This window comes from Aquila chrysaetos, chromosome 12 (assembly GCF_900496995.4).
Source record: "Aquila chrysaetos chrysaetos chromosome 12, bAquChr1.4, whole genome shotgun sequence".
In the NCBI taxonomy this organism is placed as follows: domain Eukaryota; kingdom Metazoa; phylum Chordata; class Aves; order Accipitriformes; family Accipitridae; genus Aquila; species Aquila chrysaetos.
The window spans coordinates 28987929-29010692 of NC_044015.1; the positions used below are offsets into that span (position 1 = coordinate 28987929).

Consider the following 22764-nt stretch of genomic DNA (forward strand, 5'->3'; position numbering starts at 1 on the left):
GGATTCAGTAATCTGATTAGCCTACATGTTTGGTGGGGTGTTAGCTGTGTGGATAAAATAATTCCATTCCCAGCTATGTTTTAATTGCTTGGAATAGGCCATGCAGAATGTGCTTTTTGTTTCCCAACCTTCCAATGGTAACAAGCAATTTTTAATGAATTGCACTGGCTAACGTAAGAAAGGTCTCTTGATGGGAAATATCCTGCCTTTTGCCGTCAGTAAAACATCTTGTTTCTGTTCCAGACTGCAGATAAAGATATTAAATGTGCGTTTTGGAACTACTCAGCAGGCACAATGAATGGCAACTGGGCTACAGAAGGCTGTGAGCTGACACATTCCAACTCCACTCATATCTCATGCAAATGTAATCATCTGACTCATTTTGCTGTTTTGATGTCCTCAGGTGGCTCTGTTGTAAGTGCTATTTTAATTTAGTGTTTTACCTGACACCTTCTCCTGTCTTCATTCCTTACGTTTTTATTTCAGTGCAACTTATGTACTTTTCCCACTTTAGGTTGTCTCTTGGTTTTGTTCAGCAAACACACAATTTATTGTGCACAGAGCAAACAAAATTCCTCCCATATGTGTTTGAATTTCCTTATGTCCTTTCTGCAGTATTACAGAGCAGTGATGCAGCAAAGTATCTTGTTCCAAATACACAGTCTGTTGTGCTTATTTTTGGTGCATTGCTTTTAATTTTAAATCCCACTTTAAGGCTGCTGTGGGATTTAACTGGCATACATTGGTGGTCAGTAACCATATGGCCCTGAATTTCTCTCTCACAAAACTTTGCCACCCATTTGTCTAACCTTGGCATCTAAAAATCTGCCTTAAATTCTCTCCTGAGAGTTTGCAACAGCATAATCAATTTAATGGTTATGACTATTAAATACGGACGCTCATGACCAGCACAAAAGTGAGAATGACCACTCAATTTACGTCCTTCTTATCTTAAGGAGCCCCATAGATTTCCAGGGTCTATGTGGGGATCTGCAGGAGCTCAGGTCCTGCCTCAGGAGGCAGCCTCATAAGGTATCGGAACTGACAGCAAGCAGAATATTAGCATGAATATACTGTATTGAGACAGTTCTCTCACACTGTGAATTTCATGCTGGTAGAGGCTGTTTCCCGGTTGCTAAATAGCATCCTAAGTCTTCAGTTCAAATTTAAAACCTTTGCAGGTACTTATATAGTTATTTTGAAAAGGAAGGCTGGGAGGAGAATAATCTCTTGTCCTTTATTTAGAAAAAAAAATACTTAGATATAATTTGTGGTCAGATGAATACTATCCTTATGCTGATGCACAATCATGTATTTCAGAGATTCTTTGTGCAAATACCAAGCAGCAAATGTAACTGTATTCCTATACAGAGAACATGCACATCCAGTATTAAAATAGCCTGTGTTTCTTTGGAGAATGTTCATGTTACATATCTGGAATAGCGTTTGTTTGAAGTGATTGTTATTTCAGAGTCTTGTTTTGATCATGTTGCAAATTCAGTAAGACGGTTATTCAATTTTGCTTATCTAAGTCACTGCTGTGATAAGTCCTTTTATATTAGAAAATGTTCATATCATATTAATATATGTCCTACTGCCAGTGCATTTGTCATTTGCTAAAATGATCTGATTTTTAAAATCATATTAGGAGATACTGATGTTAATAAAAAGTTTTGTTAAGAAATATCAGAAAATGCAAAAGCAGGAATATATACAGTTCATTGCTAATTTCCCTTAGAATTATATCTGTCTCACAAAAAACCCAATACTTTTTAGATTATCCAAAGTGTACATTTGCAGTGAAATTCTACAAACAGTTTTGATTAATATTTTGTAGAAAAGAAGAAAAGAATTGTATTATAGAATGAGGTCTTTCTTGAGAAGGTACAAAGCTATTCTTTTAAATATTATATTATAATTTTCCCCCAGGGTGTTACAAACTATAACATTCTTACAAGAATCACTCAGCTAGGAATAATTATTTCGTTGATTTGCCTCTCCATGTGCATTTTTACATTCTGGTTCTTCAGTGAAATTCAAAGCACTAGAACGACAATTCACAAAAACCTCTGCTGCAGCCTTTTCCTGGCGGAACTTATTTTTCTGATTGGAATTAATATGAACAGTAATAAGGTGGGTAGTTTTCACTTGTGTCTCGATTTTGTGTTGTAAAGTAAATATATAGTATAAGATACGATCTTCCATCTACTTCCAGTATTTCCTAGTATCAATATGAACATTCTAGTGATGCTGACTTCCCAGTCTAGTACCAGGAAATATAAAATGACCATTTAAAGAAGTAGGGCCTTCATCTGAGCTGGTCTATATTGACTTTGCTCCATGGGTTTCATTTAAACTTTGTCACCTTAACCAAAACTGTGGTCTCAATGTCTTTAGCATTTTCACTTTTCACATCTGTTTGGATGTTGTACAAAGCCACATTGGTGGCTCTCTGGGTGACATTTTTCCCTAAAAGCCGGGCCAGAGCTTCAGTCCCAAGCTGGCATTTAAGATACTGTGCTGTTGGCTGGAGGACCGCTTTCCTTTCTACATGTAAGGTCTTGACCTGTCCCTGTTGCTTTTCATACAAGTTGAGCTGTTGATTTTTGCATCCCAGATTAGTTTTAGGAAATTAAATTATGCATAAACTATCAAAACACACCTACTATAAGTAGCTGAATAAGATATAAAATTACTTCAGAAAATACGAACTGCTATCCCTGAGGCAGCACTCCAGTACTGATTGAGAAATAACGTTTTACAAACACTTTGTAGTAACCAAAGTTATTTCGGAAATAATTCCTTGTGATGCCTAATTACACCATATCAAAATCATAAAAATGAACTTTGTCTAGATCAGAAAAGCATATAGGCTACTCAGCTGTAACCATGGGATCAACCTTGTCAACTTGTTTATACAGTTTTTCTGGGAATATGTGGACCAATTTTAAAAGTTGAATGTAGTCTCTTTATTTTACCAGCTGCTGCAGAAAACACTAATGAACAAATGTGCTCGTGGGTGCAGACCAAGTTCTTGTCAGTCAACATTACATCTGGGCTGCTGGACCACCACTTTAGAGTTACTACCTTGCTGTGCATATGCTGTTATATTAACAGAGATGTATTAATAAAATTATGACTCTTGCTTTCTCTGATTGAATTTCTAGCTCTTCTGTTCAATTACTGCTGGATTACTCCATTATTTCCTTCTAGCTGCTTTTGCATGGATGTGCATCGAAGGTATTCACCTCTACCTTATAGTTGTGGGAGTCATCTACAACAAGGGTTTCTTGCACAAGAATTTCTATGTCTTTGGCTACGTCAGTCCAGCCGTGGTCGTTGGAATCTCCGCTGCACTGGGATACAAGTACTATGGCACCACAGAAGTGTAAGTCGCTGTTTCTGTGTCCAAATCGCTATACATAAGGATGCAATAGTCACAATAGCACATTTCAAGGCATTTTCTGCTGTTTACTTTTCAGATGTTGGCTCAGCACAAAGAATAACTTTATATGGAGTTTTATAGGACCAGCATGTCTAATAATTCTTGTAAGTATAATTTTCATTTTTTATTGTAGTACATAAAACTGATAATAAAAGGTGTTTAATAATCACCCACCCATTGCCAGCATAGCTGTGAGTGCTAATTATAGGGCAGAATTGGCTAATTTAGATCTTTTTATAGTGTCTCTAAATTATTTATATGCTGTACTTCTAAATACTTTACTAGCCTGAAAAATGGATGTTTGACAAAAAAAGCTCAATATAAGATCAGAGCTTTTCTTCTTTCTTTCTTTCTTTCTTTTTTCCCAATGGTTTGAGAAATTCTGTGAAGCAATTCTGCTTTTTAAGAAGTATGTTGTTGGCATCTCAGCATGGCTCAGCAGGAGGTGTATACAGACACTATCCTAGCAGACAGATAATCTGGTTTTTCAAATGTTGTGTGACTTAATCTCTTATCAGTGATCGGTCATCTTTGTGAGATTAGACTGTCATCTTTATGGTTTTATCACTCGCATGTACCCTGTCATCATCAAAGCCATTTTAAACTAAATTGCGACGTCAGAGAAAAGAACCCACAATTTCACATGGGCAGACAAGTCAAGTATTGATAGCCCTATTTCAGCTGTGAAGAGGGCCTTTTTAATTCTTATTGGAAGTGGTTTCAAACCTGCAAATTTGGCAGGTATTATAAGTTCAATTCTGAATCAAGACATTTTTGGTGCCTCGGGAGCCTTTCTAAGTGCTATAAAGTTTAACAAACCATTCCAACTGTAATGCAGCATTATGAGGTATGACTGGGTTGACAGTGATCTGGCAATAGCTGGAGCTAACGGGAGGAGGAGGTACAATGGTGAGGCCTTGTGACATCTGTGGTCAAGTCACTTATAACCCTTTGGTGCTTTTTAAGCTATTCGGTGATAAATGTGAGGATTTGTAGAAAAGAAGCAGCGGTAGTGCCTAACACACACAAGATGATAGTAAACCAGTTTTAATTCAATACATTAGCCATTTCAAAGCTGATTAAAGTATCAAGTATAATTACAGTCAAATTCCACCCCAAATTGCTACTGCGGACTGGGGAGAGGCTGGGAGCAACCTGCCAGGTGCAACTGCAGGGTGATGCCTCCCCGTCTCACCCTCCAGGTGAGGACAGCAGACTTCAAGAGAGGCAAGGCACCATAACCTCCCTTGGCTCGTTGCTTCTGGGGTCAGATGGCCCTCACGGCTGACAGGTTACTACGGTAAAATAAAATCATGGGGAGAGACCAGCCCTTACTAGGACATTCTTACAATTCTTAGGTTTAAGTTGGCAATTTCCTATTTCCTCTTCGGACCTTATCTCCTTCTTCCAAGAAGGCAGCAGGGTGGGGATTTTTTTGTTGTTGCTGTCATTCCTGTTCCTCATCTGCCTTCAGGTGAAGATTTATGGGCAGTGATGTATCACTGCACTGTTAGCACAGGAAAACCGCATTCTCAAAATACACAAAATGCCCTAAATTTATGCTTCTGTAACCTTGTTTTCAGCTCCAGCTGAGCTGTGCCTGATGCGGGATCTTAGGTACACAGTGCAGAGGCAGAGCAGGTCTGCAGTGGCTTTGATATAAGTCTAGCTGGCCGCAGAGGCAAATCCTGCAAGCTGGCTCAGGCCCGTAGCCATTCTTTGAGCACTCCAGATCTTCCAGCAATCCCTGCAAATTAAAAGAAAAAGAGGAGGTGATAGAAGTTGATACAGGCCTTATGCACCAATGCAGTCCTCCTACGGATGAGGATAGCAGCCAGACAGTTTCTTTTTTTCTCCCACTCCTTTGCCTAAGTGAAGTCACACAAAGGAGCTGTAGCTGGACAGCAAGTAGCCCTGTGGTTGTTTTGCTATTTTTTGTGTGTTATCGAAGTATTTTGTGATGACTTGTTTTCACAGTATTTGCATACCTCTATTATTGCCTGTTCATAATCATGCACTACTAGACCTGGGAGGAAAGGCAACCCATTTTCAGCAAGCTGCTTCATCTGCTGTGTGATTTTTTTTGAACGCTTGGACAGCTTGTTTTCATGGGGTGATAGCAAATTGAAGCCTGAACTGCAGGAGGGGTGTTTTCAAAGAGTGCAGGAGCTAGGAAATTTGCTCGCACTCTGTCCAGGTTATTGTCTAAGGAAAATATGGAAAACCTTATGAAAATAGGCACTGACTCTAGAAGGTGAAGTTGGCGTTGGATGTCTGCGCTGTGGAAGGCATGGTGGTGGTGGTAATTCTGTTTCCATTGTCCAGTCTTCCTGTTGAGCATACTGCACGGGCACCACCATAACAAAGATTAAACCCTTTCCAAAGTAGTGCCACTCAGAAAGTCCTTTTAATTACAGGAGCTGATCTCTTTCCAAGATTTCCATTCTGCCCACAGCTAATTAAAGCAAAAAAAAAAAAAAAAGAAAAAGAAAAAAATTACTAATTAATGACTCTGAAAAGGAAATATAATTTTTGTTCTGGGATAACCAGATAGGGCACCACAACCCTTATATAGAAAGCTGCAAAATCTGGCAGCTTCAGGCTTACCTTTAATCCTGGGCTTCGTCCACTAATAGCATTGAGTTTGCAGGCTTTCCAAGATAGCCTGGAGAGTTTGGATACCAAATCTCTTGAGATCTGCTCACTACAAATCTGATTCTTGCACAAAAACATTAAACTCATTATCAGTACAAATGCCCATGTACGCAAATGGTGCCTTCAGTTTCTGTGAATGGGGACCCAGAATATTTGTGGTTTGGATTAACCTGTAATATGCCTTTGAGACAGCATGTAAATGACAAACAACAGAACTGGTTCTGTACCATTGGATTTTCTGTCTCAGGGAATGTTGTTTCAAACACATCCTTGGACTTTAAATCTGCAGTAATAGTGAAGCATAGGGAGCTCAAGTGTTTATCAGGAGTACAAACTAAGTTCTCCTCTGATTGCCTAAGCAGAAAAACTACTTCTGAAGATGTTTGCTTATTAATACTAAGGTTCTATTAGAATTCCTAGGTGAAAAGCAATGGCCTTATTGATCCCATCTAAAAATTATTATTATTATTATTAGATTGGCGACTGTACATGAAAAGGAGTGGGTCAGAAGCTCTTTAGATGGAGTTAGCAAAGAAAGGGCATTTTAAACCTTTGTAAAGCAAGCTGCAAGCTGAAGATAATTTCTACAACTTATTTCTTCCTCCTAATACTTGTAATCTTTAGAACCACAACCATTTTAGCTAAAACTATGCAGTAGATTAGATCAAAGCATACAAGTATGGAGAAATTTTTTATAACAAGTATTTAAACTTTTTAATAGAAAAGTGAGTTTATCACAAGCTTTAAGGGACAAACATTCACACACACCACAACCCATGCCTGATTGAGGCAAATACAAATATAAGCTCCAGAGATAAAAGGTATGAAAATGAAAAAAAAAAAAAAAAATCCCTAGAACATTTTCTTTTCTTTTGTAATACACTCTTATAATAATAATCTCCCTGTAATAAGAAGTGTGTAGAATGGAAATAACCGTTTGTCTGCAGGGTAATGTGGCTGCGGTTTTGATGAGTATGTAATGTCAACCAATAACAAACTTCTTCCCTTTGTGGAGGACTTCTACATGGCTTTCCCCACCTCTGGCTTCACAGCTCGCTCTGTGTTGAGTGGGAGCAGACCTATGTAAGGGCTTTATTCTGTATCACTGACGGTTTTGGAAACTTTATCTTTTAAACTCTGTGGACGCAGGATAAGTCCCTCCACTTGTACCTATTGTGAGGGACAGCTATATATTAGCTGTCCAACTGGCAGTAGAAATGACATCGTTTGGAAGGGCTGGGCAAAGACTATTAATGCTGTACTTATGAAAGTCTACAAGCCATTAAAAGGAAAAATTGGAAGAGAATCGCTGCTACTCCAAGTGCAGCTATAGGCAACCCTTCTAATATACCTCTCTCCCACAACCTTCTCCCATTGAATCTGTTCGGTTGAGCTTCATGCACCAAGTTCAGAGTCACCCATGATAACATGGTTTGCACCTTTGCAGTATGACAGAGTCATGCAGGCTTGACTGTTGTACCCACTGTCAGTGCCGCAATGAATTGGCATACCTCTGTGAGGAACCAGCACTCAGAAGTGTGACGTGTAACAGTAACAGGTGCAATTTGCTGTTTAACAGTATAAATCTCTCAGTATCATTTGCTGAGATCACCTCTGTAATAACAAAATACAGACTTGCTCTTTGAGGTTGGAACATTTCCAAAATTGAACATCATCCAAATAATCCTCTCTGTGGCTTTTATCCAAACATCCTAGCAGTGTTCAGTGAGAAGGTGGCTTCTGTACGCTCTTCCGTGGTTTACTCCTCTAATGTGTGTTTTCGGGGACCTTGAAGGTGTCTGGCTTGGCTTCAAGCTCCAGTTTCTTGAAACAATTGGTAATTGTAGTGTTTGCAACTACAAAAATGGCTTATAAATGGACCCTGCAATTTTCAGAGCATCCTTGTAAACTTGACTTGGAACATATAAGCCAAGAATAGTTCTTGGGAGAGGTGTCCTCAGAAAAGCCAAGTTCTTTTTATTAAGCATTCCTGTATGTAATAAATGTAATGAATAATCAACCGTAAAGCAAATATATTCTAAGAATTGCAGTGATTGATTAACCATACTGTTTTGAACTTCCCCTGTATAAATGAATGGGTAAATGAATAAAATATACAGATTGCAGTTGCAAAATACAAAAAAAAAGTGACATATGAGTGATGAAAGCAGGCTAACAGTAGAGTAATGCTTTTCATTAAGGAACTGCCTGCATATTCATTAGAGCTAGTCGATTACTTAAAAAATATATTCATCAGATAATTTATTTGATGAATTTTACCATTATTTGTCAAATAATTTATTCAACAAAAAAGGTAAAATTAATGGAATAGTGCATTCATCAGATCTTATTGGACAGCTCTAATACTTGCTCAGTTCTGTACATTTAGGTTGATTCAGGATTAGTAATACTGCTGCAATCAATGCAGAAGAATTTCCTGGCAAATCCATTACTCTGCTGTTTTCTCATATACTCACAAATTTCATGTACTTAATCTAGGCCATTCAAACTGAACATCTTTCTTGTAGAAAAGTAAATATTCAGAGTTTAAAATTTCACATTTTCCCAGACTTCAATATTGACCATGATCTGACAGTCCATTGCTCCCACTTAAAAAAAAAAAAAAGGAAAGAGGAAAAAAAAAAGCATCCCCTCTGAGGTCAATCACACCACACTGGTGTAATCAAGCACACTGCCTCTTCAGGCTTCTTCACATTATTACTCGTTCAGTGAAGCAGCTCATGTTCATTACTCTTGATATTTCTTGATATTCTAAGGATTACTATCAAAAAAGTTGTCTGACTTCTGACCTCCATCACAACAAACCATACCACCGTCTCACATTTTTTTAGTGAATATTTGTGCTTTGGAAATTCTGGGGGTTTTTTTGTCCAAAGGGTTATTTGTGATAAATGCCTAGTTATACTTTTTATAGATGAGAAAAGTATACTCTGTACCGTTTACTGTACATTTTTCAGAAAATAGCTGTTTTAAACATTTTTTTATCTACTCTTGCTCCTCAGTCTGCCTTTTTAGTGGAAATAAATTTCCTACAGGGACTAGCAATGGCTTTATTATTCTTTATAAAAGAATATAGTCCCCTTTTCATTAGCCCCTCTGTTGCTTCAGTTAAAGGTGTGTCCATTGCATTTCTTATGCCATCGTGGATAAAGTGGAGATAATTAATTATATAGTGACATTAAAGACCGAGTATGCAACTTTGGTTGAACCAGATTAGTTCAAACCTCAGTGTTGTTCAGCAACAACAATACTTGCTGTGCTAAATAATCACTGAGTCGGAAAGTACTTGCCCTGTTCAGTGGACAGGCCCAGCTTCAATCTCCAAGCCACAGCTTCCATGCTGCCATACACAATGGGGGCAGTTTCTCAGGAAGACCAGGGCTTTCATGTGAAATTAAGGTTTTTCCTTCCTTCCCTCTGTCATTAAAGCCCCTGTTCTAAAGTCCCTGGAAAGACTTGGAAAAAGAGGCTGTGGCCATTAGTCTACAACATGAAAATTAGTTGCTTTTATGTTACATAGGAACAAATTCATCACAGAAGGCACTAAGGTCCTTGAAGGATGTTCCATATAAAAGTTGTTTGGTTTGGTTTTGGTTTTTTTTTTTTTAATCAACTTAGCTAGTAGTGTTAGAAGAAAAAGCATGTGAAGAAGTTCCCCCTCACATTCACTGAAGGACCTTAGACTTGAAAAGTCAAGCGTGTCTGCTGCCGTCAATAGTGAAGCAAGCAGAAAAGAGCAGGTGAGGGAGAACAGGTGGGTGCCAAAGGGGAGCAGAAGAGCACCCGCAGTTGCCAGCTGGCTGTGCACATTTCCTGAGATGTCCCACAGCTTGGTGCAGGTTAACGTCCCAAGTGTCCCAAGCATCCTTCTTTTCTAGTGAGATAAACTGTGCCCACTGTTTTAAAGGATCCATGTATATTAAGCCTCAGTGGATTTTTTTTTTTTTTTTTTTTTTTTTCAGGAAAGCCACACTGTCTGAATTGTTCTTTTTTTTTTCTTTCCAGTTGCTTAATATTCTCTTCGTGATTCTTTACATTGCCTTGCTATAAGCACAATTACTATAAACACATATGCTTACCCTAATTTGTTCATTGAAAGGACACCGTAGGTTGGCTTTAGATGCTTAACATAGACTGATTATGTCTTTTGGACTTTCTTAGTAATTACGTAATGACTACATCAACGCTACATATTTTCTCACTCAAATCATATTTTCTTCCACTATTCTACTGCCCCTTTGATTCATCACTCGCAGGCATTCAGAGAAGCAAATTTAAATTCACAGTAGTAATTGCATGTGAATACTCTTTTCAGAAATCTTACTTGGTCATTGAAAGAGCTTTTTGTGGCTTTGGGTAAGATCGTAAACCACAGCATGGGATTTTGTGAACACATCCACAGCAAAATTATGAATATTTCTAAAAAGCAAAGGGCCAAATTCTTCAGAGGATTTGGCAAGCTGTAGAAGGCATGGACAGCTTTCTGCCAACTACTGACGTCTCCAAAATGGCAAATATAGCCTGCTGTCAGACTCAACATCTCAGTCGTGCTCCTGATGCTGCCTCCCTCCTGGTAGCTCATCCATTCTCTGAAGCTAGTTGTGCTAAAAGATAATATACAACTATTTCACTCCTCTTTGCCAGGTAAAAATACTCCTGTAGGGCTCCTGCATAAGGCTCCAGATGCAGCCTAATGCAGGTTTGCATTTATGCAAAGAAACCATGGGAGGGGTGTAACAGGTAGTCTGAAGTCTTTGATGCACCCAGAATCAGTTCATTAAACAGCCTGATTTATGTCATTACCAACTCCCAAGTAAACGCACCTTCTCAAAAGCTTCTTGGAAAAGGACAGGAGTAAATCTAGTAACTAATTACACTGCAAGCAGGATAGACCCCAGTCCTGCCACTCGATCTAGTTGGGCTAACGTTTATGGCTGAGGTCAGATACAGATCTATTGGTTCATCCCTCCTGCCCTTGGCTGCAGAACTGAGGTTAAAGAAAAATATTTAGGTCAGTATGTGTTTAGCTTTGCAATCCAATAAGAAACAGCATTGAATCCAGAAGTCTGAGAAGCTGTTTACGCTGATGAAAAATATAGAAACCCCATTTATTTATTTATATATTTATTTACAGCTTGCTATAAGTGTTCTAGAAATATAAAGGAAACATTTAATTGAGTCTAAATCTACAGCCTGAGGTATGTAAAAGAACAACTTTGAAGTATTCATATATAAAGAGCAACCCTATGTAAAAATTATGTATTTCCTGATACAGGGTTTGAAATAAACTCATTTAGCTATGTTTTAATTTTTAAAACAAGTGAAATTATTAAAATCTTAAAATCATAAAATTCTAATCCTGCATGATTGAAAATATTTCCCCAAAATATAGACTAAAGGGGTTTGTTAATGTTTTTGTTACATTTTCTATTCCCAGATAAGACTGCTGTTGTATACCTAAAGCATTCAAGAAGGTATATTCACTGGGGACATGATAATGAGATAAATCAGTCAGGAGCAAAACCCAGACTGTTTGACTGCCAGCTTGTGTCCAATTTTATGCAATTAATATAGCATACATTTTCATTTTGAAGCTTAAACAGTTGTATTGTTAATAGCTTAATTCCGTTCTCCCCTGACTGAAATAACGATGACCCACTGAATGTTGTCATTTTACCCAGCCATTAGCTATATAGCCAGAAAGACAGAAATGTATTGCTCTCTGTGGCAGAATTCAGACCATCACAAGCTCATTAATTCGAACACTCATAATGAGGGTCATTGTAAAGAATGATACAGATACAGCTGCTCTGAACTTCAGACATTTTTTGAAAGAGCCAAATTCAATATGATATATGTAAAAAATTCAAGTATATGCCTAGGAGAGCAGCAGGAGAAATTTTCTCATTCTTTTTTGTGAGATCTGACATCAGCATATAGATGGTTTCATCAATTATTGAGACAGAGACTAAGAAAGGAAAAGGGAATGATTTGGGGGTTTCGTTTTTGAAGTTTGAATGTAAAGTGCTCAGACTGAATCAGAACTACTATGTCTGAATCTTTAGAATTAGCTGCCTCTTTCTTATACCTTCTTCTCTTTGTAACACTAGAGAGCCTTAAAAGGCTGGTATTTAAAGTGTTTTAATAAGTTTTGAAAGGCTGGAGTGTATCTTTTACACAAGGATATCATATATGAAATTACCAATTCCTTTTTCATTCTGTAAATACATGTGTATTGGAAATAGCCTCAAAAACTCAGTCTCATATTAAACCATTACTCTACTGTTAAAAAAACAACTGTCTTCTTTAGATAGGCCTGGATGAGGAACTGGGGAGTGAGGGAGATCCAGGTCTCCCTGCTGCAGTGAATATTTAATTATTTATATGGCACGGAATAGATCCAGCAAGGCTGACAGAGCAATAGCATCGAATAGCTGCTACAGGGGCTGGAGAAACTAAGGGTCATAGCCTAGTCTGAATATTAAGTACAAGAGAAAATTGTGCCCCTGTCTCCAACATCCTGGATAAATGCCCTGTCCACAGGGATTTTCATTGTTCAGGAGTGTCCTTTCTGGTCTTAATCAGAAAAGCTATCCTATTCAGGAAGCCTTTCCTGGTGAAAGTATAGTCTAAAACAGTAAATGTCTTTTAGTGCTAATGAACTGACATTTTTCAACACAAAAATGTCAGACAAAATTTTCTTGAATGCCTCTCATCCTGATCTGTTTCATTTTAGCAGATGTCCAGGTGCTAACTGAGCTGCCGCCATGAAAGATGGGCCATTTCCCCCTGAGCTTTCAAGTGTTCTTTTGCCTTCTGAAAAAGAGGGAGGAGGGGAGGAAGGAAAAAAAGATTTCATAGTTGCCAAATTTGACAGCTGTCAGCTACCTTGATGGGGCAAAATGATGATATATCACTTCACTCAGTATCTTACAATTTAATTGTAATTAATTATGAAAGAAACTACAACTCTTCAACATGAGTGCAAATATTTTTATTTGCAGGCAGATGTTTTGCATGCTTTATTAAATTGTGTGTATTTCATACCATTCAGTGCTCAACTAAAAATAGCTATCATTCTGTACCTACACAGAGAGGGTTTCATGCAGTGTGAAGCACTAACATCATATTTACTTGAGGATAGAACATTATGTTACTCTTCCAGTATGTAAAATATGTACATTTAACAGTGGAATTAAGGACCTATTTTAAATATAGCAGTTGCTAAGCAATATGCTATTAGCAGAACTCCAACAGCTTGGAACGTGTAGCATCTTAGGACCTACGTGCTCATTTTTATATTATTACTTAGTTTGCAAAATATGGTTAGTAATCAACAGAGAAGTTTGTAATTTGCTTAGACAATAGATGAGATTGTTTCTCAGTGCTCTTCTGGATCTTCATCTTAGGAAAAAGAACTGAGTAAATATTATTATGTCTTGATATGCATACAACTCTATTATTTTCTTCTACAAACTGCGGATGGGTGAAATTCTGTTGGGGGGGTCGCAGAGCTGCTAGGAGTAGAAGACAAAGCAGCAGTATCTTGCTCTACCCATGCCCACTGTTGGGCAGGTTTCCTTCATTACAGAAGCCTATGCTAGTTAGCCGTGGTAGTATTGAGGCAGAGGGAGGGATGCAAATCTGCAAACAGATTTACCAAGCCATCCTAGCTCTAGGTGGAGGTAGGTTAACACCACACACAGTTTTTCCCATCCTATCCTAAAATACATGTGATTGATTGAACAGAGCTCCCCAGGCCAATTCCTTTGGCAAAACCTCCTTATTGTTGACAAGATGATTAGGAAAGCACCAGGAAATTTCTCTGAATTTGCAATCGCTTTTTCTCTCCTGTGAATTTCTTTACAAGAGGAAATTATCCAGGCAGCTGCTGCAGCTGTGGGTCAGATCTGATCCTAGGACTTGTACCGCTCCAGACAGCTCTGAACTCTTCCTTGTGTGCCTGCTGTATCTTGCCCACCAGCGTCACAGTTGTGAACATGGGAACTGTACCATGAAGATCCCCAAAACACAGCTGCAGGAAAAATTTCACTATCCTGCTCTATTCCACAGTGTGCGTCCATGATACATGCAAGTGCTAATCTGCAGAGTGAAACCCACAGCAGTGTTCACTGTTGCCTGTGAATCCCTTGAGACTGCCACTCTCTATGATGTGTAGAGGTAAAGCCTTGACAACGCTGGAGGCAATGGGAGTTTTACCATTTAACAGCAGTTCTGCCATCGGTTTAATGGGGCCAGAAGTCACTCCAAAGTCCTAAATCCTTGTGACCCTTCACACAGGTCATCTCCCCAAGAGGGATTCACCAAACACTTACCATCCTCCCTTTAAACTAAGCCATGGATGTACAATAAAACCTAGCTCATCCAGATTTGTGGCTCCTTGGAGACTATCCTGGGTTATACAGATACATCAATGTGTTGCCCATATCTACAGAATCCTGATTTCATGGGATCCTAATAATTGCCCTTATTTAATATCTATTTCACATAAATGTATTTTAAGTTTCCTACCATTTTTTTGTAAATATACCACAACGTTTGTAGAATTTAAGAAAGCTAAAAATACTTTTACAAATATCTTTAAGGAGAAATGATTCCCTGGAGATGCTATGAGCAGGGGCTGTTCCTATATCAGCCCTTGTCTTTGATTAACCACTTAAAAAAAAAAAAAAGGAGTAGTTTAATTATTAAAATTAGTCTTGTAGTGTACCTGAGCTTGCTGAGTGAAACCTGATTCCCATGGAATCTCGGGGAGGGGGAGGGCTGAGGATGCTCAGCATCTCACAGAATTGGGCTTGCAGGAAGAAAGTCAGAGGTTTCCTTTGTGAAATAGTAAGGACTGAGTGCACTGTTTGCCCAACAGCAGTTTGGGGTCATTTGTTAAATAAAAAAAAAAAAAATCAGTTCTGGTCTTGGAATCAATGCAATTCCCCTTTAGCCTATTAGACTTGCCGAGAATCCCCTCTCAGGACACGCAGCAGTTTCTCTGACCACTCAGCCATGTAATAACACTGAAAACAAAGGCACAAGAACTCGCCGTGTCACACTGTAACGTCGTTATTCACTTGATAGAACTGTGGCCATGCCACAACATTTCATGCTTTGGGTTTGCCCAAAGCTGCAGAGCAGCTCTCCTCATTATACAGGTCCCTTGTCCCCAAAGCTGGCACGTGGCAGCAGCAGTCCCCAGGCCGGCCCTTCCCAGGCCCGTGCAAAGCCTGTCCCGAGCTCGGTTTCACAGCTGCCTGCACATCTTGCTCTCTCTGGAGACAGCATGCCTTATGTTTGCCATTTCATTCTCATTCACCTTGCCTGTCACCTTAAGGCAGCCTTAATTATAACGTCATTGAAGGTTTATTCAACAAGATCTGAAGATTATGCTTTAATTACAAAAATGAAAACACGCGATTACAACCAAAGTAAGTATAAAACACAATGTTTGGCTATAAGTAGCAGCTGAAGCAGATGTTTCAGTGTCTCTCATGCAGAAGTTCCTCAGTTTGTCCCAGCTGGAAGATTTGGGGATCCAGGATTCCTTCTGCCTTTCTATATTTTGGATGACTTTTACAGCCTACTACCTCTGTTTCTGCTCATTTGAAGCTCAGTTTTGGATACAAATTCAAATGTCCTAAGTGGTTGTATCTTTGGCCAGGCATTTTGGGTGATTTGACTTCCCATCCCATTTGTTGAAATACCTACGGCTCTTTGGGGATATCAGTTATATAAAGGCCATTTCCCCTTTAGTCCTACTCAGTCCAACTTCTCAGTATTCCTACTCAGTCAAACCGTCCAACGTGAACTTTTTACTTTACATCTCCCAGAAATAGCTGAGGCTACTGGTATGTTCATAGCAAAGAATATGCATAGCATCAGGTCGAAGCAGAATATGTTAAGTTTAGGATACCTGTTGGATTACCAGTTTTCTCCAAAAGCCACACTTGAACCGTTATTAACATTGGCTAGTTTTTTCTCCTGGATTTACCCTTGAGTTCATGTTATTGTTTTCCCTCAAGTTTTGCTGCATATCTGTGTCTGTCACAGGACAGTTACAACTATTTCTTTGTTACCTATTTTGTCCCCCAAAGGACAAAATGCAGTTCCAGAGGACTCTAGCTTAGGCTGAAAAGAAAAAAACATAAAAATGCAATGTTGCCTAAAAGCTACTGTTTTGAAACACTGGACATTGTGTAAAGGCAGCCTATGTACTTTGCTATAGATATTTTTTAATAATTGAGTGCTTCAAAATGGGGCAAAAACCGACTTAAGACTTTCATAAATCTTGGAAATGACTGGGTATTTCAGAAGTTAAGCTCACCCTCATTACCCTGTAACACTACCTCCTGTGAGGCTACCTGAGACGTATTGTACAATAATTGTGTTCTGGCAGCTGACTCCGAGAAGCCAGTGTTAACCTCTCCCATTCCCCCGATATGTACAGATTATTCCCATTAGAATGGATTGATGAATGAAAAGATCATAGTTAATGGGTATTACTTTAATGCAGAGGGCCAAATCCTATTATCCTGTGCAACAGACAGTGTAAATAGTATTTGTGTAAAGAAGCCCCGCTGGGACAAAGAGAAATGGAGTCCGGTGCCGCGAGGCCCCACATCTGCCTGTTGCCCGCCCCATCCGTGCTCAGCAAAACCTCTCCAGTTCTGCAGCTGGTTTACGTGGCCGAAGGACAAGGGGGGTTGGCCCGCAGAGCTTCTTGCAGAGCCTATTAATGGCAAAAGGCAGGCTCTCATTGACTTTAGTGATCCTGGTGATGGGCTGGCAGAGAGGAAGGTTGGTCGCGTGGTTTGAGCTGCAATCTGGATAGCAGTTTCTGAAGAAGTAGCGGTGCGTATTCTCCGTGCTAGTGGTACTTTGATCACATTTCACCCGACCTTTTTCAGATTAATAAGTATATTACGTGGGTTATGCAGATTACAGTGTGTGCACTAAGTTATTTGATATATTATTCACCAACAAATATAAGATAAAAAGTAAGTCTGCATATAATTACCTACAACTGCTGACTGACTTATAATTAACTTTGAAAAATTGCTGGTTTAGGAGGTATTATAGATTACAATTTTAAATATAAGGAGCTTCAGAATAGCTCTCACGATCAGCGCAAATACAAGGTATTCAGTGAAGGATTAATTCCCTAAACTGCTAATCAGCTCTATCTCCTGTCTTACCAAATTGTAAATACATTATGCTGTATTAAAGTATGAGCATGCAGCTAATTAAAGCAGAGCCTGCATTTAATATCAGATACTCCCCCCTTGACACAACAAAAATGTTCTGAGGACATACATAACAAGCGTTAACAAATGAAAGTGATTCTTTTAAAGTGATGCTGTGCTCCTACAGCAGCCTTTTGTTTTCATTTTGGAGGATTTTTTTTTTTTTAAGAAAAAGAAGGAGGGAGGAAAACCACACAGCCTTTCTGGAGAAACAAGTTGGGGAAGACATTAATTCTATTCATTCTACAGCTGGAAGCCCACAGGAACCCACCAAGGGATTGCAACCAAGGATCTACAAAGAGTATCTGGATGACATCCAGCTAAAATTTGGTTCATTTACTAACATTTTTAATAGATTCTGATGTTAAATGCTGCAAAGCAAAATAAGAATTTTTTTTAAAAGTGAGAAAGCAAACTCATCCACATTGTTAAAGGAATGCAGTATAAATTTAAATGAAAGATCAGTGAAGCCTAGCCGAGCAAACAGAGGTTCAGAACCATAATTGTGCATCATTTGCAAAACTGCTTCTTTTAGTTGCTTTTTTCTGTTTCAAACTCAAATAAAGTGATGCCATTATAAAGAAGGCAAGAAAAAAACATATTGAAATTATTCACCAATGAAACAAACATAAAATATAAGAGAGAATGCGCAGCAAGGAGCCTTTCAACCAAAGTTAGTTTTTTAAAAATTCTTTATGTAAACCTCAAAGTTTTTTTGTGCCACTTGAAAGTTTTCACACCCCAAAGACCTCAGAACATATCATGTTATTAATGTTATTCAGCAACAAAAGACATACATTTTGTCAAGATCTACACGATACAGTACAATAGGAAATCCAGGGGGGGGGAGGGGCTTTTTTGGTTTTCTCCGTCTCCCTTTTCTCTTCTTTTCTCTTCTTTTCTCTTTTTTCTTTTCTTTTCTTTTCTTTTCTTTTGTTTTCTTTTTTCTTTTCTTCTTCTCTTCTTTTCTTAAACATCTCTACTTAGAGAAATAAAATCTCAGCAGAAAATCGAAGGCATTTACCAATAAAATCAATAAACATTTGCAGACTGTTGGTGGTGATATTGTTGAGATAAGGTAGAGTTACAGCCCTGTTTGATCAATGTTTATTACAGAGCTCATATTTTTTTAATAGAAGTGGATCAGAAAAGGGTGGGGTTTTTCCCCTCCCGGCACCGGGTTCTGTAGGTTTCAAATACACAGAAACTTTATCTGATTTGTTTCATTTAAATGTGTAACGGTTACTGAAACTCAAAAGCATCCTGGTTTGAACTAAAAGTTCCTTTCTTCACTCCCCTCAGGTTAATTTGTTGGCTTTCGGAGTGATTATTTATAAAGTATTTCGACACACTGCAATGTTAAAGCCAGAAGTTAGTTGTTATGAAAATATAAGGTAAGTTTGCCATTTAATACAAATTCTACTTTCTGTAAGTTTAAATACAGCCAGAAATGAAAGTGAGTATGCAAAAACAACAGTTAAATCTTCTGGAAGATTTGTAGAAAAAGATTTTTTTTTTTCTGTTATCCCCTCATACAGATTTGGAGGTAGATTTTGCAGTCTTTATTCCCATTGAGCAATACCTTGTACAGTAACACGGGGGTTGTGGGGGAGGTGTATGAGGAATACAAGTGGCCTATAACGACCAGACGGTAAAGGCTGATGGCAAGGTTAAAGAAGTAATTGTCCCTTTTTCTTAAGTACTTTCCACAGCCTCTATGCAAGCCAAACCAGATTTCAAAACTTATGCCTGAATTGGGACCAAAATATTTGCCTTGAAGTAACAAGTAATTCAGTGATAAGAAAATCAAGCCATTCATGTTATTTGTAAAAAGTCTACAGTAGGACATTGTGCTTCTTCTGGGGTGTTGGGGGGGATGTGGAAGATTCTCTCCAGGATTTTTACTTTGCATGCTGCTATGATTTTTCCATCAACTCACTCTCTTTAAAACTGATTTATAGGGACCTTGAAAACCGTTTGTGCAGGAAAAGCTGAAGTGTACTACAGGGAACATTGAAAACAACTTACTGTTTGTGTTGCTTAGGAACACTCCTGCAGTTTCAATGCATTGCACTAGATTTATAGTTAGGATTTAGCAATTGTTTGATTGATTACTTTCTCTTATTCCTCACCCTTCGTAGCTTCATGTGGTGCGCTGGTTTTAATGAAGTTGAAAATTATTCATTTTCAGAGGAACGGTGCTAAAAATGTCTGTTGTTCAAAGGAAGTCCTGCAATGACTGGGCTGAGAATGAATAAGAAAGTAATCAGTGGCTTCATTTCCAAGACAACACGCTGTAATTTGCTCAAGTCTGTGAGCAGGGCTATACAGCATGTTGGAAGAAAAAAATCATAGCCAATCAGTTCCTATAATTTTAAAGCATCAATATGCTGACCCAGGAACTATTTAAGACTATTTGTGTTCTAAAAACAATTTATTTTTTTTAAAAAGAGAAAGAATGAAAGAAAGAAGGAAAGTCTAGTTTTACAACTGGCACCATCTTCTGCAGTGAACCTGAGAGGCAGCCTGGGCACCCTTTGATGTCACACACATGTACTGACCTAAGAGCATATTGTACATTTTTCTGGGTTATTTTTAAGGAAGATAAGGGGGAGGAGGAAAAGTGGGGGATTGCTTCATAACAGACATATGTTTTTCCTTGGGGAATTACACTAACAGTGGATTTAAATCAAATCATATGGTGCTGCAGTACACCAGAGAAAACATATCTGAAGATTAAAGAAGCCAGTGTTTCAAGGCCCTCCAGTTTTACTCCTTTGCTCTCCTGCAGTGATTAGGCGAGCTGTTTCGTGTCACAGTGCTACAGCACACCCTAAAGAGCAGCCCATGCATTTGCACTTCTCAGGGCTTTGCAGCTGTGAAAAAATTGCCTAGGCAGCGTTCACCATCCAAAGCGGTGAAGGAAGGAAAATAGCACGCGCCCGCATGTTGTTCACGTGTCCTTCCCGCCCAGGTCCTGTGCCCGAGGTGCTCTTGCTCTCCTGTTCCTCCTTGGGGCTACCTGGATCTTCGGGGTCCTCCACGTCGTCCAGGGATCTGTGGTTACTGCCTATCTTTTTACAATCTTCAACGCATTCCAGGGGATGTTCATCTTCATATTTCTTTGCGTGTTGTCTAGGAAGGTAAGTGTTCCATTCCCCGTGGGGAGCGACTCGGGCAGCCTCGTGTACCTACACAGGCAGGTCCCCGGCCCTGAAGCAGAGTTGCGGTGCAAATGTTTTGTCAGAGCAAGGGAGGAAATCCTTGTGCCATCGATGGGGGAGAGGAGGGAAGAGGGGAAATTTTACCATTGCCTTCAGCGGAGACAGAACCTCTGTCCAATTTTTACCTTCTCACATATTTCGTCCCCGTTTTAAAACCAATGTATGAAACATGGAAACATGTTTTGTCAAAACTGGTTATAGTGCCATTAACCTGACGAAATAACGCAATGTGTGCAACAAAACTCACTTCCGGTCTTTCCAGTTAGCAGCAGGATTCACTCACACTAGCCTGACATGATACTTTTTTCAGTATTCTGTCCTAAAGTCAAAAGCAGCCCCACCTTAAAACTTCTGGTGACAGCAGCAGTACAAAATGAGTTTAAAGACATATAGACCTATTAATAAATCAATTTCATATTTTAATTCAATATTTTAATTTCAGATTCAGGAAGAGTATTATAGGTTGTTCAAAAATGTTCCTTGCTGTTTCGGCTGCTTGAGATAAATGGAAGGAAAACGTGCATGAACATCTCAGTGGAAGAAAGGAGCAACCTAGATGAAGTTGTTATGGATATTACAGAAAAATATGGTATTGTGAAAGTATGAAATGACCCAGTGAGGTGGCATATCTCTTAACTGAATTACTGACTCGTTTTGTACATACGTGTGCACTCAAACAGAGCATTTATATTATGCTGTATACAAACAGTACACAAAACAAACTGGATTATTGCAAAACAAATATTAATGAAGACCAGGGAAAGAAGCAAATTTCTAAAGAAGCTCAAGACTTTTCATGACTTAGGTTTTGTTTCTAATATTAGAAATGACGGCAGTTCTTGAAAGCAAGATACCAAAAACCAACTGGCACACTAGATTTAATGAATTGCTTTGCTAGTGGAAACATGTTCGCTGTCTTTTTGTAGTAATGAGCTTCTTAAATTAAGTTGTATGTGGCCATCTGCAGGGAATGGGTTCCATTAAAGAGTCAATAGATAAAGATCTGCTTCAGCCCAGACTTTTGAAAACATTTCTTTTAATTTAAAGTAGATTAAAAAAGGAATTTGTTTAATATTTTTCTCTTATCACTCTGAAATATATATTTGTATATTAATCAATTCTTTATTTTTATAACTTCTGAAGAACTGTTTAGAGCTAAAGAGCAGAGGTCAGATCTGATACAAGAATGGTGGGACGGCCATTTTATAAGTGAAAGATTATTTTGTGAATACTTTGACAAAGAACTGGTTCTTATTTTATTTAATTGCCAAAAACACTGAGATCTGCTAAACTGGCACTATGATTTTGGAGGCTGTGGGAAGAAGATGCTTTCACAAGTTTGTCACTTGATAGAGATATTTGGAATCCAGACCTTGTAGGATCAGATTAAAAGTAAAGTGGTAGAAATCACCCATGCAGAAGAATATGGATTTAAATTCAAGGTTGTGTGCCTCCATACCACATAAAATTGTAATTACAGCAGTTTTCTCTACTCACAGTATCTTTGAGTCAAGCAGTTGTCTTCCTCTGAGGCTCCTGGTTTTGAAACACTTATCCTGCATTTAAACTTAGGAGCATACATAGATCTACTGAAATCAAAGGGAGTACTTGAGGTGCAAGTTTTGCCAGATCAGGGCATAAACACGATGCATCAGCAGTTCCACCTTTGCCATCTTACTTATTTTAAAAGCATGCTTTAATTTCACCCTTTTAGCACCTAGCTTATGTGAAGTGCTGACCAATCCTCAGCCCACATTGCCTTCTCAGGAAGTGTCTAGGATCTCAGATGAAGCCCGGTATTTTTACCAATGAGGCACTGTAAATATGTGGTTGTTAATAAATCCCACTGTTGTGTGGTCTGTTAAAATAAAGCACTACTCTGAATTTTATTTATATTAAAGGAAAACTTCTTTTGGTAATGGTCAAATTTGTTTGTTTTTTATCTTTTTCCCATATACACAAGGCTTTCATTGTATGCATTGCAGTGGTGTGCTTCATTAAGTATATTCCATGTGTCTGTAAAAATTTTGGAAACCAGAACAGGAGTCTTTTTTTTTTGGGGGGGGGGGGGGGGGGGGGGGGGTGGGGGGGGGGGGGGGGGGGGGGGGTGGTGGGGGGGGGGAAATCTGTTCGTCCTTTGAATGTAAAATATGTGAATAAACTG

At 38.7% G+C, this 22764-nt stretch overlaps 1 protein-coding gene across 3 annotated transcripts in view; it reads left to right on the forward strand.

The window, feature by feature from the left end:
• ADGRL4 (adhesion G protein-coupled receptor L4) overlaps positions 1 to 22665 on the forward strand; it is a 76992-nt gene extending 54327 nt beyond the window's left edge. For all 3 annotated transcript variants that reach the window (XM_030033590.2, XM_030033592.2, XM_030033589.2), the window contains 7 exons: positions 244 to 414; positions 1930 to 2133; positions 3168 to 3388; positions 3483 to 3549; positions 18679 to 18770; positions 20351 to 20519; positions 21043 to 22665. In XM_030033590.2, coding sequence (XP_029889450.1) covers positions 244 to 414; positions 1930 to 2133; positions 3168 to 3388; positions 3483 to 3549; positions 18679 to 18770; positions 20351 to 20519; positions 21043 to 21105 — 987 coding nt within the window. In that variant the 3' untranslated portion in view covers positions 21106 to 22665. The remainder of the gene's footprint in view (positions 1 to 243; positions 415 to 1929; positions 2134 to 3167; positions 3389 to 3482; positions 3550 to 18678; positions 18771 to 20350; positions 20520 to 21042) is intronic.
• Positions 22666 to 22764: the final 99 nt, after the last annotated feature.